The sequence below is a fragment of the Carassius auratus genome, unplaced genomic scaffold (genome assembly GCF_003368295.1).
Source record: "Carassius auratus strain Wakin unplaced genomic scaffold, ASM336829v1 scaf_tig00215847, whole genome shotgun sequence".
NCBI lineage: Eukaryota > Metazoa > Chordata > Actinopteri > Cypriniformes > Cyprinidae > Carassius > Carassius auratus.
This window is the reverse complement of record NW_020528272.1, coordinates 15,785-27,615: the sequence shown is the minus strand read 5'-3', so window position 1 is coordinate 27,615 and position 11,831 is coordinate 15,785. Positions and strand designations below refer to the sequence as shown.

The 11,831-nt window shown below is 39.3% G+C and overlaps 2 protein-coding genes across 2 annotated transcripts; both read left to right on the top strand.

Annotated features, from left to right (window-relative positions):
• Positions 1-1,024: 1,024 nt before the first annotated feature.
• Positions 1,025-4,903, top strand: LOC113096036 (trafficking protein particle complex subunit 11-like). Its single transcript, XM_026261407.1, has 6 exons — positions 1,025-1,106; positions 1,197-1,308; positions 1,487-1,578; positions 2,188-2,321; positions 4,137-4,304; positions 4,539-4,903. Exons 1-6 carry the CDS (start codon positions 1,067-1,069, stop codon positions 4,575-4,577), a joined length of 585 nt encoding a protein of 194 aa, XP_026117192.1. The 5' UTR covers positions 1,025-1,066; the 3' UTR covers positions 4,578-4,903.
• Positions 4,904-9,860: 4,957 nt separating this feature from the next.
• LOC113096037 (storkhead-box protein 1-like) lies at positions 9,861-11,344 on the top strand. Its single transcript, XM_026261408.1, has 2 exons — positions 9,861-10,842; positions 11,105-11,344. Exons 1-2 carry the CDS (start codon positions 10,515-10,517, stop codon positions 11,206-11,208), a joined length of 432 nt encoding a protein of 143 aa, XP_026117193.1. The 5' UTR covers positions 9,861-10,514; the 3' UTR covers positions 11,209-11,344.
• The last annotated feature ends 487 nt before the right edge of the window (positions 11,345-11,831 follow it).

Genomic DNA, 11,831 nt, shown 5'->3' with positions numbered 1-11,831 from the left:
GAAACGGTCCGGTACGAATACACATACCGGTAAACCCCTAATTTGACATAATACATCTGGTCCAGACTGTCAGTTTTGATCAATTTAATGTGTCCCTGTTTTTCGTATATATATAATATAATTTAATTGAAATGGTATTTGTTATTTCTTTTTTTTCCATTAGGTCAGGATGCCAATCTCACACAGTCAACCCAAATCACACTAAACGGCACTGAGGTGTGTGATGATTCTCATCCTGCCCTGCTCCCTGACATTCCCCTCGGAGATCTGCATCCTGGACAGAAGGTGCTGCTTCTTTTCACTGAGTTTTACAGACTGAATTGATTAAAACTGGTCATCAGGTGATCTTGACTTCAGTGTAATGATGTGTACATGTGTTCTTGTGTGTCAGATTGTGAAACCCCTGTACATCCACTGCGTGAGCACTGGATCCAGAATATTACTGTTTCACGTGGCTTTATTCTGTGAGTGCCACGGTCAGAGGGCAAGGACATCCCTGCAAATGTCACAAAAGTACGCAGAACCCAACAGCCTGTTCATCGAAACTTGCTACAGAAAGATTTTTGTGAAGATTAAGTCAAAGCCAGACAAAAATTTCACTGCATCTAGTTTTCTTGAGGCATAATCTATACATCGTTGTGTGTTTGTTCTCGCCTGCAGGATTGAAACCATCACATTAGAAACGGTTGTTCCATTTGAAGTGGCTATGAAGTTTGTGTCCAGTAAGGTAAGAGCTAAGTGAATATATTAATACTTAAGTTATGAAAATTCTGTCATTATTACCCAGTCTTATCTTGTTCTAAACCTGAATACTTTTTATACATGGAACACAAAAGAGATGTTTTGTAGATGAAGATGAATAAATGATGACAGGTGTTTAAATTTTGTGTCCAGTTTTTAAAAGAACACATATTTTGTAAGGTTGCTACAGTTTCTGTGTGTGTGTCAGTTTGAGAATTTGGAGCACGTGTACGTGGACATTCCCCTTCTTGTTGATGATGGATATTTTGAGTGCGTCCCTTGGCCGATCGAGTTGGTGAACAGTGAAGTGCAGCTGGCCTCCAGTATGAATGCCATCGATCAGCCCCAGAGTCAAGTTGAAGGAGGTGGGAGAACTTTATTTCTGAAGGCGGTATTTTTAAAAGAATACATTTATTTAGGGCATGAGTGTAATTCATTTTCTGCTGTGTGTCCAGTCACGCTTCAGACCAGCGAATGTGCCAGTGAGTGTTTCCTGCTCAAATGTCCTCCTGTTCAGAACGGCACCAGTACTGTGGCATCTGGACACTACGTCATTTCCTGGAAGAGGTGACAGCACTCACTTTTACCCTGCATATTTTATGCAAGTGATGACTCTCCTTTTCTCATGCTATTGTCTTATGAGCCATTTACTAAGAATGTTAAAGTTCGTACATTTGTAACTTGCTTAAATAAATATTCACAAAGCACACAGCCTTTAATTTCTTGTATGAATTTTTTAATCCAGAAAGTCAGCATTTGCTGAGACATCATTGGTGAGAACGATCATTACTCTGCCACATGTGATGGTGGAGAATATTCCTCTTTATGTCCATGCAGGTCAGTCTGTTTTTATATTAAAATCAGTAGTGTAGTAACAGCAGAAGACACTGCAAAATAGCTCTACACAGAAAACAATGTAAAATACAATTACCTCACTTAGTTAGTGCTTGTTCCGACAACATTATCTTGCCTCCTTTGTTGCAGTGCAAACTGTTGTGTTCTTCTTTTTTCCACTACATTGACTGTTAGCTAAATTCACTGTTGGTTCAGATTACACTAGCTAGTTTCACCGTGTAGATGCACTCAAATGTAGCATGCTGAGGGCATCTGCTGCTTAAAGCTGTGTAAATGCAACAAGAAGCTGAAATTGATACTGACTCATGGAAGTATGAATAACATTTGTCTTCAAAAACTAAACTTTTTAAGCAGAGTAACAGATTCTCCCAACTCCTTTTGTCTCGTATACCCAAAAGCACCTGTTTTTGCATAAATTTTGTGAATTGAAAATTAGTAGCAGGTCACCTACATCCACTTCCATTTTTTTGAAAAGGCAGCACATAAGCTTAGATTAAACAGACCGTTAGTGTTGGTTGGTGACGATGCAAATATAGTTATAATTGTTATCATTCTTGCTGTTGAATAGACCTTCACCCTCTTTTGTTCTAGAGCTGCCATCGTTTGGTCGCGTGCGTGAGTCTTTACCTGTTCGGTACCATCTGGAGAATCGAACTGGGTTGGTTCAGGATGTCGAGATCAGTGTGGAGCCCAGCGATGCTTTTATGTTTAGTGGACTCAAACAGGTCAGTGCAGAAAGTGGCTTCATGTTTCCTTCACATACATTTTATTTGATGAATAATTAACTAAATGGATATATTTGCTTTTTCCCTTTTCAAAAATAAAGAAACTTTTAATTAAAGATCGACCGATATGGGTTTTTCTATAGCCGATGCCGATGTTTAGAGGTCAGGGTCAGCCGATGGCCGATATGTGCTGCCGATTTTTAGGGCCGATATCTTGAAGTTTTCCCCTTCATTTGCATGTTTGTCAATCATGATTATTAGTGATTGTCAATCATTTACATAAAAGTTTAAGAGCATTTATCAAGCAGAATTTTTCTAATTTGTTGGAACATAAATGTAAACTTAAATCATACATTTAAATAAAATAAATACAATTTTATAAATAAGAATCAATTAAACTGAAAAATATAAAAAATAAAATATCTAAAAAATAAATAATAGTAGTGCTGCAAACACACTAGCAACCAGCAACATTTGTGTTCGGTATAAATGACACAGAACATCTAAAGTACATTATAATTTCAAACTTACATCGCAGTGTGTTCATTATTAATATAAAGTACAGTAAACCATATATAACATATATATAAAAAGTTACACTGGCCAGTTTAAATAGACCGTAGTATACCACTCCACTCCACCCTTTTGCTAATGTGAAGAGAATGATCTTTTCTGTCTTGTTTACATTAAAAAAAAAATATTATAGTTTAACATTCAGATACATTGCGAATATGGAAACATTTGGATATGTGGAGACGTCAGCAATAACCTCCAAATACATCTAGCCAAACCTGCGCTCACTCATCCTCGTATGCAAGCACGCATGCACTGTCGCAATCTAACGCACTGTAAATACCGGATTTTTTAAAACAATAGGCCTAGCGGAACGCAAAAATTCAAGATCGAACATTTTGCAGAACAGGATCAAATAAAGTACTTCTCATAATACTTGCATAAAATGTTTGATGTGAAAAAAGAGGTTCACTGACTGCGCAGCACAGCCACAAGCACCACAGTTATGTTTGGAATAATTTTCTTTTTAATACTACAGTGTCATTTGAAAACATTGCAATTGCATTTTAAAATACAACAATGAGCACCACGAAACCATTTAAATCACATCTATTCATTTTACAGTCCTGCTACTAGCATTTTATTCGGACTAAAACCCCTTTAATTCGGGTGAGAAAGCTTTTTTTCCAAGTGGCTTTGGCACATAATAATACCGCTGCAGATGTATTTTGCAGTATTAAGGTTATTAATTGATCTTTAATTTAAACAATGAACGATCATGGAAATTATCGAATATTAACATCCCTAAATGCAAATGAGTTGGATGGAAACCTGACTATTGTCTGCATCAAACCATGCTTCTGGACAAATGTGATTCACCGATCTGGGCAGCATCAGGACAGCTGTCTCTCGAAGCACAGTGCTGTCTGTGAGCGGGGGGGAAGTAACATAGCCCTCAATCACGATGCTGATGCCGATATATAAAAAAAATGACAAATATCGGCCCTATATATCGGCCGATCGATATATCGGTCGACCTCTACTTTTAATGTGTCTTAATAAAAACTAATGGAAAAAACACATCCAGATGATCCAGAGTAAATTCACTCACAAGAAGTCTAAGGTTGTCTGAAAGCTATACATAGTGGGAAGCAAAATTCTCTTAGAAGAGTAATCAAACAAGTAACAAATAAAATAAAAATGTATTTGTTCCTCTTTACACAGTGATTATCAACAAGCCCAGGACCCTTAAACTTCTATTCCAGCTGCCAGGTCTCGCTCTCATTCTGTGTCTGTGTGCAGGTGCGAATGAGGATTTTGCCCGGTGCAGAACAGGAGATGTTGTATAACTTCTATCCTCTGATGGCGGGATATCAAGGTCTTCCTCAGCTCAACATCAACCTGCTGCGCTTTCCAAACATCTCCAATCAACTGCTACTTCGCTTCCTGCCTTCACGCATCTTTGTCAAGGTAAAGTTTTAAACACACCTCAGTTTTATCCATCAAATGATTCTTGACGTCAGAAAACATTGTGTACCAATCAGAATTGAGCTGAGCATCCTGTGAGTGGGACCAGTTCCATTCAAATTCAAACTGAATTAAATGGGATCATGGATAAAAGCCTAATGGATGAAACTAAATTTGTGTGCGAGAATGTTTCAAGTTCGTAATGGTCGCTGTATCGTGTCTGTTCTGATTTCTCAGCCTCAGGGCAGAAATGACACTTCCATAGAAGCAGCGTGAGGAAGAGCGAAGCACATCTCCCAGCTCGGAAGTGTTGTCATGGATACTATTGCAGGTTGAAGGCTGAACATTCCTCGGAGAACACGTGTTTACAGCTTAATGATTTGAACTTAACTTTAAATATGAAGGATTTCAGCTGATTTTGTTGTCTAGATTGTTGCTTGTCAAACAAGACTGAAATGTAGCTTGCATGAGATTTGGTTTTTAAATAACAGATTTCATCTACAGTCCTCCTATTCTCTAAAATGTTTTTGAAAAATAACCTTGTAACTAAAACTAAATAACTGCTAAATAATGTTAGAAATCATTAAACTGACATGAAACTAGCTGTTGAATAAACTTTTTTTTTTTTTTGGTTGTTGTTGCTTGTGTCCCTCAAGAGCCATATGTATACACTGTAAACGATTTTTATATTTGATTATACATTTTAATTACACAAACCTTCATTAATTCAGCCATTTTTTAATCATCTTGCTGTGGTTATTAAGAAAGTGTCATGTAAAAAAACGTAATAAAACACTCCAGGATCCAATCCGATCATATGATAATTTGTTTGGCTTGTGGAGGTAAAAAGAAAGTTGATCCTAAACAGAATCCAGAGCACTTCTCAGCTGGTTTCAGATAAAGTTTAGTTAAAATTGGGTGCATTCACCAGTTTGTGCAGTACCTCTCATCAGCCTTAGCATAGAATTTTAATTTTGATGTGAACCATTCCTTTAAATTTAATTCACTCTGTAGGCAACCTCACCTTTAGGTAAAAATACATTGCCTCTACAATACAAACCTGCTGGGTTCCTATAAAGCAAAACAGACACCAGAGTTTGATTTTGTTTCCTAGGTGAGAAGTCTCTTTGTTCTCTTATCCTCTTTTATAGCTCACAGACTTGGAAACAAACCAGGCTACGTGAGGTTATGGCTACTTGGCTTCCATTAAACATATTACCTTACAATGATGTGGACATGTGGGAGAGTTTGTTTTACAGGAGGAGGAAATGACTGTCCGAAAATCGTCAGCATGAGAAATCCCAGATTCCTTACACCCTGTCTAAATCTGTTAAACCATTGTTATAAGATTCATGAAGCTTTATTGGCATGGAAATATATGAACATCGCCAGAGAATAAAAAATTTACATTGACAATGTATCTGTTAGCAGAGCCTCACAATTGTTTGAGATTTTTAGAATCTGATTTCTGTTTAGGTGAATGTCACAAATCATGTCAAACTGTAAGGTACGGTCATTTCTCACTCTAACACTAAGAAGAAATTAAGAGAAATTAAGAATATTTTAAGCAACTCTAGCCTCTAAATTCATATCAACATAATGGAAATAACATTATTGAAACGTTGAACAAATTTAAAAACATAATTCTAACTGTATTATATAGTAATGGAAATGAAAAATTATAAAAAAAAATTACATCTAGATGCATTATGATATTGAGAGTTTCAGGGCAAAATGTGCTAAATTGTTTTGAATGTAACAATTAAAAAAATGTATCTAATATATCTTAATTCTTTGAGGCAAAAGTATATTATATATATATATATATATATATATATATATATATATATAAACAGTAGGTGTGTGTGGGGGGAGGGGATAATGATAACATATTTATTTTAATTAATTCATAAAACAAGATATACACAGAATGCTTGTGTGATAGTGGATTGAGCTTAGATTCTAGTAATAACTGACTACATTTACTGAAACAAAGGGAAACGATGGGTTAATTAGCCTAAACCTGTTTTTTTTTTTTTTTTTGATAGCAGAGTGAGGTGTTTCACTACGGGGGATCGCTTTGGGCATGACCAACTGTTTAATCTCCTATGACATCCACCCAGAGCTGCTTCCGTGTACAACAGTGAGCACAAACTAGATTAAATTAATAACGTTTAGAATATGGTTATTTTTCTTACAAAAATGAATCGATTCACTACAGAATTACTTTGTTCACCCCCTAGAGCCTTGTGAGACACTTTTTTTTATTAAGAATGAGCACTTTTTATTTAACCTCTTTTGAACTGATGCACTGCAACACCTGCTGAGCACCATTTAAACAGCTTGAAAGAAAGATCAAAGATAATTTTTAATATAACTCTGACTGGATTGATCTGAAAGAAGAAAGTAATATACACCTAGGATGACTTGAGGGTCATTTCTAGGCTCATTTTAATTTTTTTGGTGAATTAACCTTTTAAATGGGCACCGACCTACTGGCTCACAGGGATGGCTCAGACATGTCCAGTCTATGAAACCACACAAAACTACGAGGCATAGCCCAACTTGCTGCTCCCTTGAGGGAGGCCCATGATATAGACATCCCCAGAGTGGAGTGGGCTCTCAGGCCCTTGGGAAGTTGAATACCCTTGCAGATAAGCTAAAGATATAGCATCTATGATCCAATGAGACAGACGTTGACAAGACAATGGCTTCCCTTTGTGAGGAGTAGCCCATAACACAAATAGCTGGTCATAAGTCCTAAAGCCTGCTGTTCTCCTCACAAACATATGAAAAGCCTGTACTGACATAATGAATTCAACTTTTGCTCCTTAGTTCAGTAGATGGGCACCTACATGACAAGCTGAAATAGCTGCTAAATACACCTTAATGGTGGAGAAAGCCTTCCCCTTATCTAGAAGATCTTGAAGAAAGCATAAAATATCCTTCACTGAGCTTTGAAAAGGGACAATATGACCCTGATGAGACCATTCTTCAAAGATTTGCCATTTATTGCTATAAAGTGAGTGAGTAGAGGAGGCTCCTGCACTGTATAGTGTGTATGAACAATGGAGGCAGACTTGCTGCATTCAAATTCCACCTCTCATGGGCCAAGACCAGAGAGATATCCTCTCTGGGTGAGGGTGGTAAATTCAATTTCAGCCATCAGGACACAAGTCGATTCTCTCTAAGCCACTGACACAATCACTCTGCTGAATCGAGGTGGTTTCATGGCAAACTAAAGTCTGTAACCCTGTGAAGTCATTGACATAACCCATGGGTGAACTGCGCATGCATGCCAAATGGCTATTCAGGCAGAGAGAAGTCCTCTGCCGGGTTCACGTTGCACAGTGATGTCATCATCACTGCCACCCCTCTCCTCTTTGAACCGCATGGCGGGAAGAATGCAGAATCATTCACCATGCAAATTTCGTCCCAGAGTGCCAGGTTCGGCACTCCTGAGTCCAGCTGCTGCCCCATCTCCGGCAAAAACTCCACTTGAGTCAACGGGTTCAGCAAGCATACAGACTTCCAGCGTATTTATACATCCTCTGATATATCGCAGTCAGTCGCTCCATCTTACTCGGCAGCGGAATCTGAGAGGAGGCAGAAATTGAGCACCAATTTGGATGGCGCTGATAGGCCACTAAAGTCTCTACCATTGGGGGTCCAGCCTACCCCAGCTTCCCCAACCCTTGAATCTCCAATATGGAATACCCCTTGGCAGGGAGTTTGCTCTTAAAGGGGTTAGACCAGTAGCAGGACATTTTCCTTATGCAAGCATGCAGGATTGTCACCCTCCTCCTATGTGAGCAGCCCCTCAAACAGCGGAGGTGTTTCCGGGGATTCGGCTTCCATCATGTATGCACAACTCGTACTGGCTTGCGTCAGATGGTCAGTCACCACAGACTGTGTGGCCGCTTTAGACAGACAAGGGTCCTGCTTGCTAGCCATAGCCACTCTCAGGCTCCTTTCTAAGATTTTCACCAGCAATGACACACAGTGAGCACATGTTTGTGGATCTGCCAGCAATGTTTGTGTGCTTCGGACCCATACACATGGAGCACATGGGGTGAGGGGGCCTGCCCGAGATGGTAGTAGCTCCACATGTGGATGGAGATGGGAGGGATGCAACCTCCCTGATCTTTGACTCTTTCCCTTTGGCGAGGGTGATGGCTGTTGACACAACGGCTGCGAAGTGATGCAACCCTCTGACTCGTCACAACCAGGTGTCAACCTGACTGATATAGGTGGGGCAGGTGGTGTCATAGGAGCTTCCACAGTTGCTCACGTCTGAGAGAAGCTAGAAAAAGAACTGTTGTGGAGACAGCAGGCAAGTTTAACATCCTCCTGTAGGTTAGCAACATGCTCCCCATCTTCATACTAAAGCATTAAATTACATAATACCACCTGTGGCTATTTTGAAACAGGAGAAGCAAATAGCACAGCAGAGACATGTTTACATGTCTGAGCCTGAGTAAAAAAAAAAAAGAACAAAATCGCCGAACTGTCCATCCTGCCTCTTCTTGCTGCAATAGATATCATAGGGTAGTAACATAAGGTGAGTCTCTATAGTCTGAATATTGTAATTGAATTAATAAATTTGTCAGGATATCTGGATTTTTTTTCTTTCCAATTGTAATAGAATAATTTCTGATGGTGGTGAGTGGGATGCAACCTCTGGTAAATATATAATTTTAATAAATATATAACACAGTAAAGATTTTTATGTTTGATCATAAGAGTTTATGCATTAGAGTCTGTTTATATAGGAAATCCTTTCAAAGGTGGGGTATGTATTTTTTCAAAAAGTCGGGCTAGTACCAAAACAAACTTGTATCCAATCAGCAGTAAGGGGTGTGTCTAATCATGATGGGGACGAGAAAGAGCGCTCAGTGCACCTAAAGGACATTAGCCAAGTCTAACAACAACAGAGAGATAGAGATGGCGGATAAAAAACAAAAGAGGAAAATGTATGTGGAACAAAAGAAGGCTTACGATAAGGCAAGGAATAAGACCGGTGTAAATGATCAGCTTTGAAGTGCAGGTAAGAACTCAAGGAGCGGGAAGTCTTGCTATCGGAATCATGGTTGCTTTGTTTCTTCTTGATAAATGAGTGGTTTTGCTATGTTTCACGTAGCTAATACATGCTGTCAAAACGCATATATGCAAGTTAAAATACACATAATAACTTCGAAATAACTGTGCACAATCACTTCAAAGAGCGATTAAAACGCATGCATGGAGCCGGTGAATCGGTTCGCAGATGAATCGGATCTCAAGTTTAAAGCACTGACAGCTAACAGTCAATAACTGATATCTGAAAGGAGAATATTTAATGAATAATAGTTTAATTTCAGTCCGTTTTCCAAGCAAAACTATCGTATGACTTCAGACAGCTTGGAATATGTTGCACTTGTCGAGTGGTGATTTCAGGCTGTATCTCACAGACTGCTCATTGCCACTATTTTGAAAATACATTCTTTAAACTTCGTTATTCTGTGTTTCGCTGAACGAAAACAAAAAAAACAAAAAAAACAAAACTGGTCTGGAACGATATGGATGTGAGTAAATACAGAGCATCTTTATTTTTGACTGGGGATTGCGCCTGCAGTGCCTCCCCTCCGCCGTTAGAGGGCATCGCTATCAGAGCTGCGGGAGCTTCAAGGTAATAACCTGCTTTACACACCGTAAACCACACAGGCATCGTCACGCACCGGCCTGCAGGGATCACCGCATCTCGACGAGGGAAAAAATAAGACGAGAATTCTCATTTTTGCTTTTGACGCGAGCATATTTTTCGTCCAGGGACGTTAAGGTAATGTTTTTCTCCATCCCGCATGCCTGCTGGAAGAGGATGTCATTATCTTCACGTCGTTGTCTCTGATCAAGGTGAGGAATGGATAATATACGGCGATTTCAGCGGAGAATAACATGATCACCTGCGTATTTTACCCTTAAAATGACATTCCGCATCCACCCGAGCCTTTGTTTGAAATAATAATGACCTTATTCCTTTCTATATCATCATAATGTTCTTTTATTACAATAACTGCAGACAGGCAGGTCAAATGAACTAACGCGCAAACGCGCTCTTTGTTTGGTTGCGGGCGCGCGCTCAATCAGTCAATCAATCAATCCATCCATCGCCTTATTTGCGCTTTCACGCGCGTGGAATGCGTCGAGTCTAACGAAGCATCTTCGAGGAGAGCAATGGAGCCTTTCCTGCAGATCGCGCCGCACTCTCTGGCCATCGTGCTGTCGCGCGTCGTGGCGGAGGACGCGCCCGGAGTGACGGAGAGCGAGCAGCCGCCACAACATCACACCGGCTACGAGATATTCGCCGACTTCAAATCCCTAAACATGAAATATTTCTGGAATAAGATGGTGGCCGATGCCATAGCTGAGACCTTCTTCCTGGGCTGGATAGACGAGCATGTGTTGCTGATCCAGGGGAAGGAGGATCACCTGGAGGTGTTGAGGGAGGCTTGGATGAGGAGGTCCCTCAAACCACCGCAGGGCTTCGACATCAAATACCTCGGTAAGAATCATCCATGTGCTGCATATATGATGTTTATGCAAGGATGAGGGCTTCATTAGTGGCCAGTCTGGCTCCTGGTGATCGTCCATTGAAGTACCATGGTGTTACCATGGTTTTGAACATGGCACCAGGGTAGGGCCACTGGTTTTTGGATATGTTCTGTGATCATTTCATGCCGCTGTTTTGGCCTGTCATGCTGTATGAATATGTTAATAATTTAGTGCCAGGGTATATATCTGATTGTGATGTGATTTATTGTTAGGTGTTTTGGACAAGCACCATGGCAGTGCCATAACTTCTTTGGATATGTGGGATGGTCATTTTATGGTGATCTTTGAAGTACCTTGCTGCACCATGCAAATATAGCAGTCTTTGAATCTTACAATCATTTGCTATGGTATATATATCAAAGTAGCTTTGTATTACTATAATGTTTTCGACATGGTGTTATGGTTTTTGGAAATAAACCATGATGATGATGATGCCATGGTTTTTGGATATGTGCCACTTTAATTTATAGTTTTCTTCGAAGTACCTTGCAGCTCCATGCAAATACTATTGTATTTGAAAATGACATTCATTCATTACTGTGGTGTTATGTACTTTTTGAGTAGGTACAATTACGGTAGTGCCATGTTTTTTAGTTCTTGTTGCGCATGAACACCATGTACATACTATAGTTTATGAATATTTGTGTAGTAAATAAATGTTGAAAGTTGATTTGATTGATTGAAGATGTTGAAATGTTGATTTCTAGCTGAGCTCTAAACTTTTCATGATGGAAGATCTCCAGGAATATGACTGACCTGATGTTTATATTTAATTGTACTTTTGAGTTGACACTATCTTCATATGCAACCATTTTTATAACAAATATTTCATTTGTTTTAGAAAACATGATTTGCTTGTGCTTGCTTGTTCTGTGATCAACATTGAGGCTGCTGTTTTTCTGTACAGTCAATTATTTCTTGCTTTTGTAAGAAAAAACG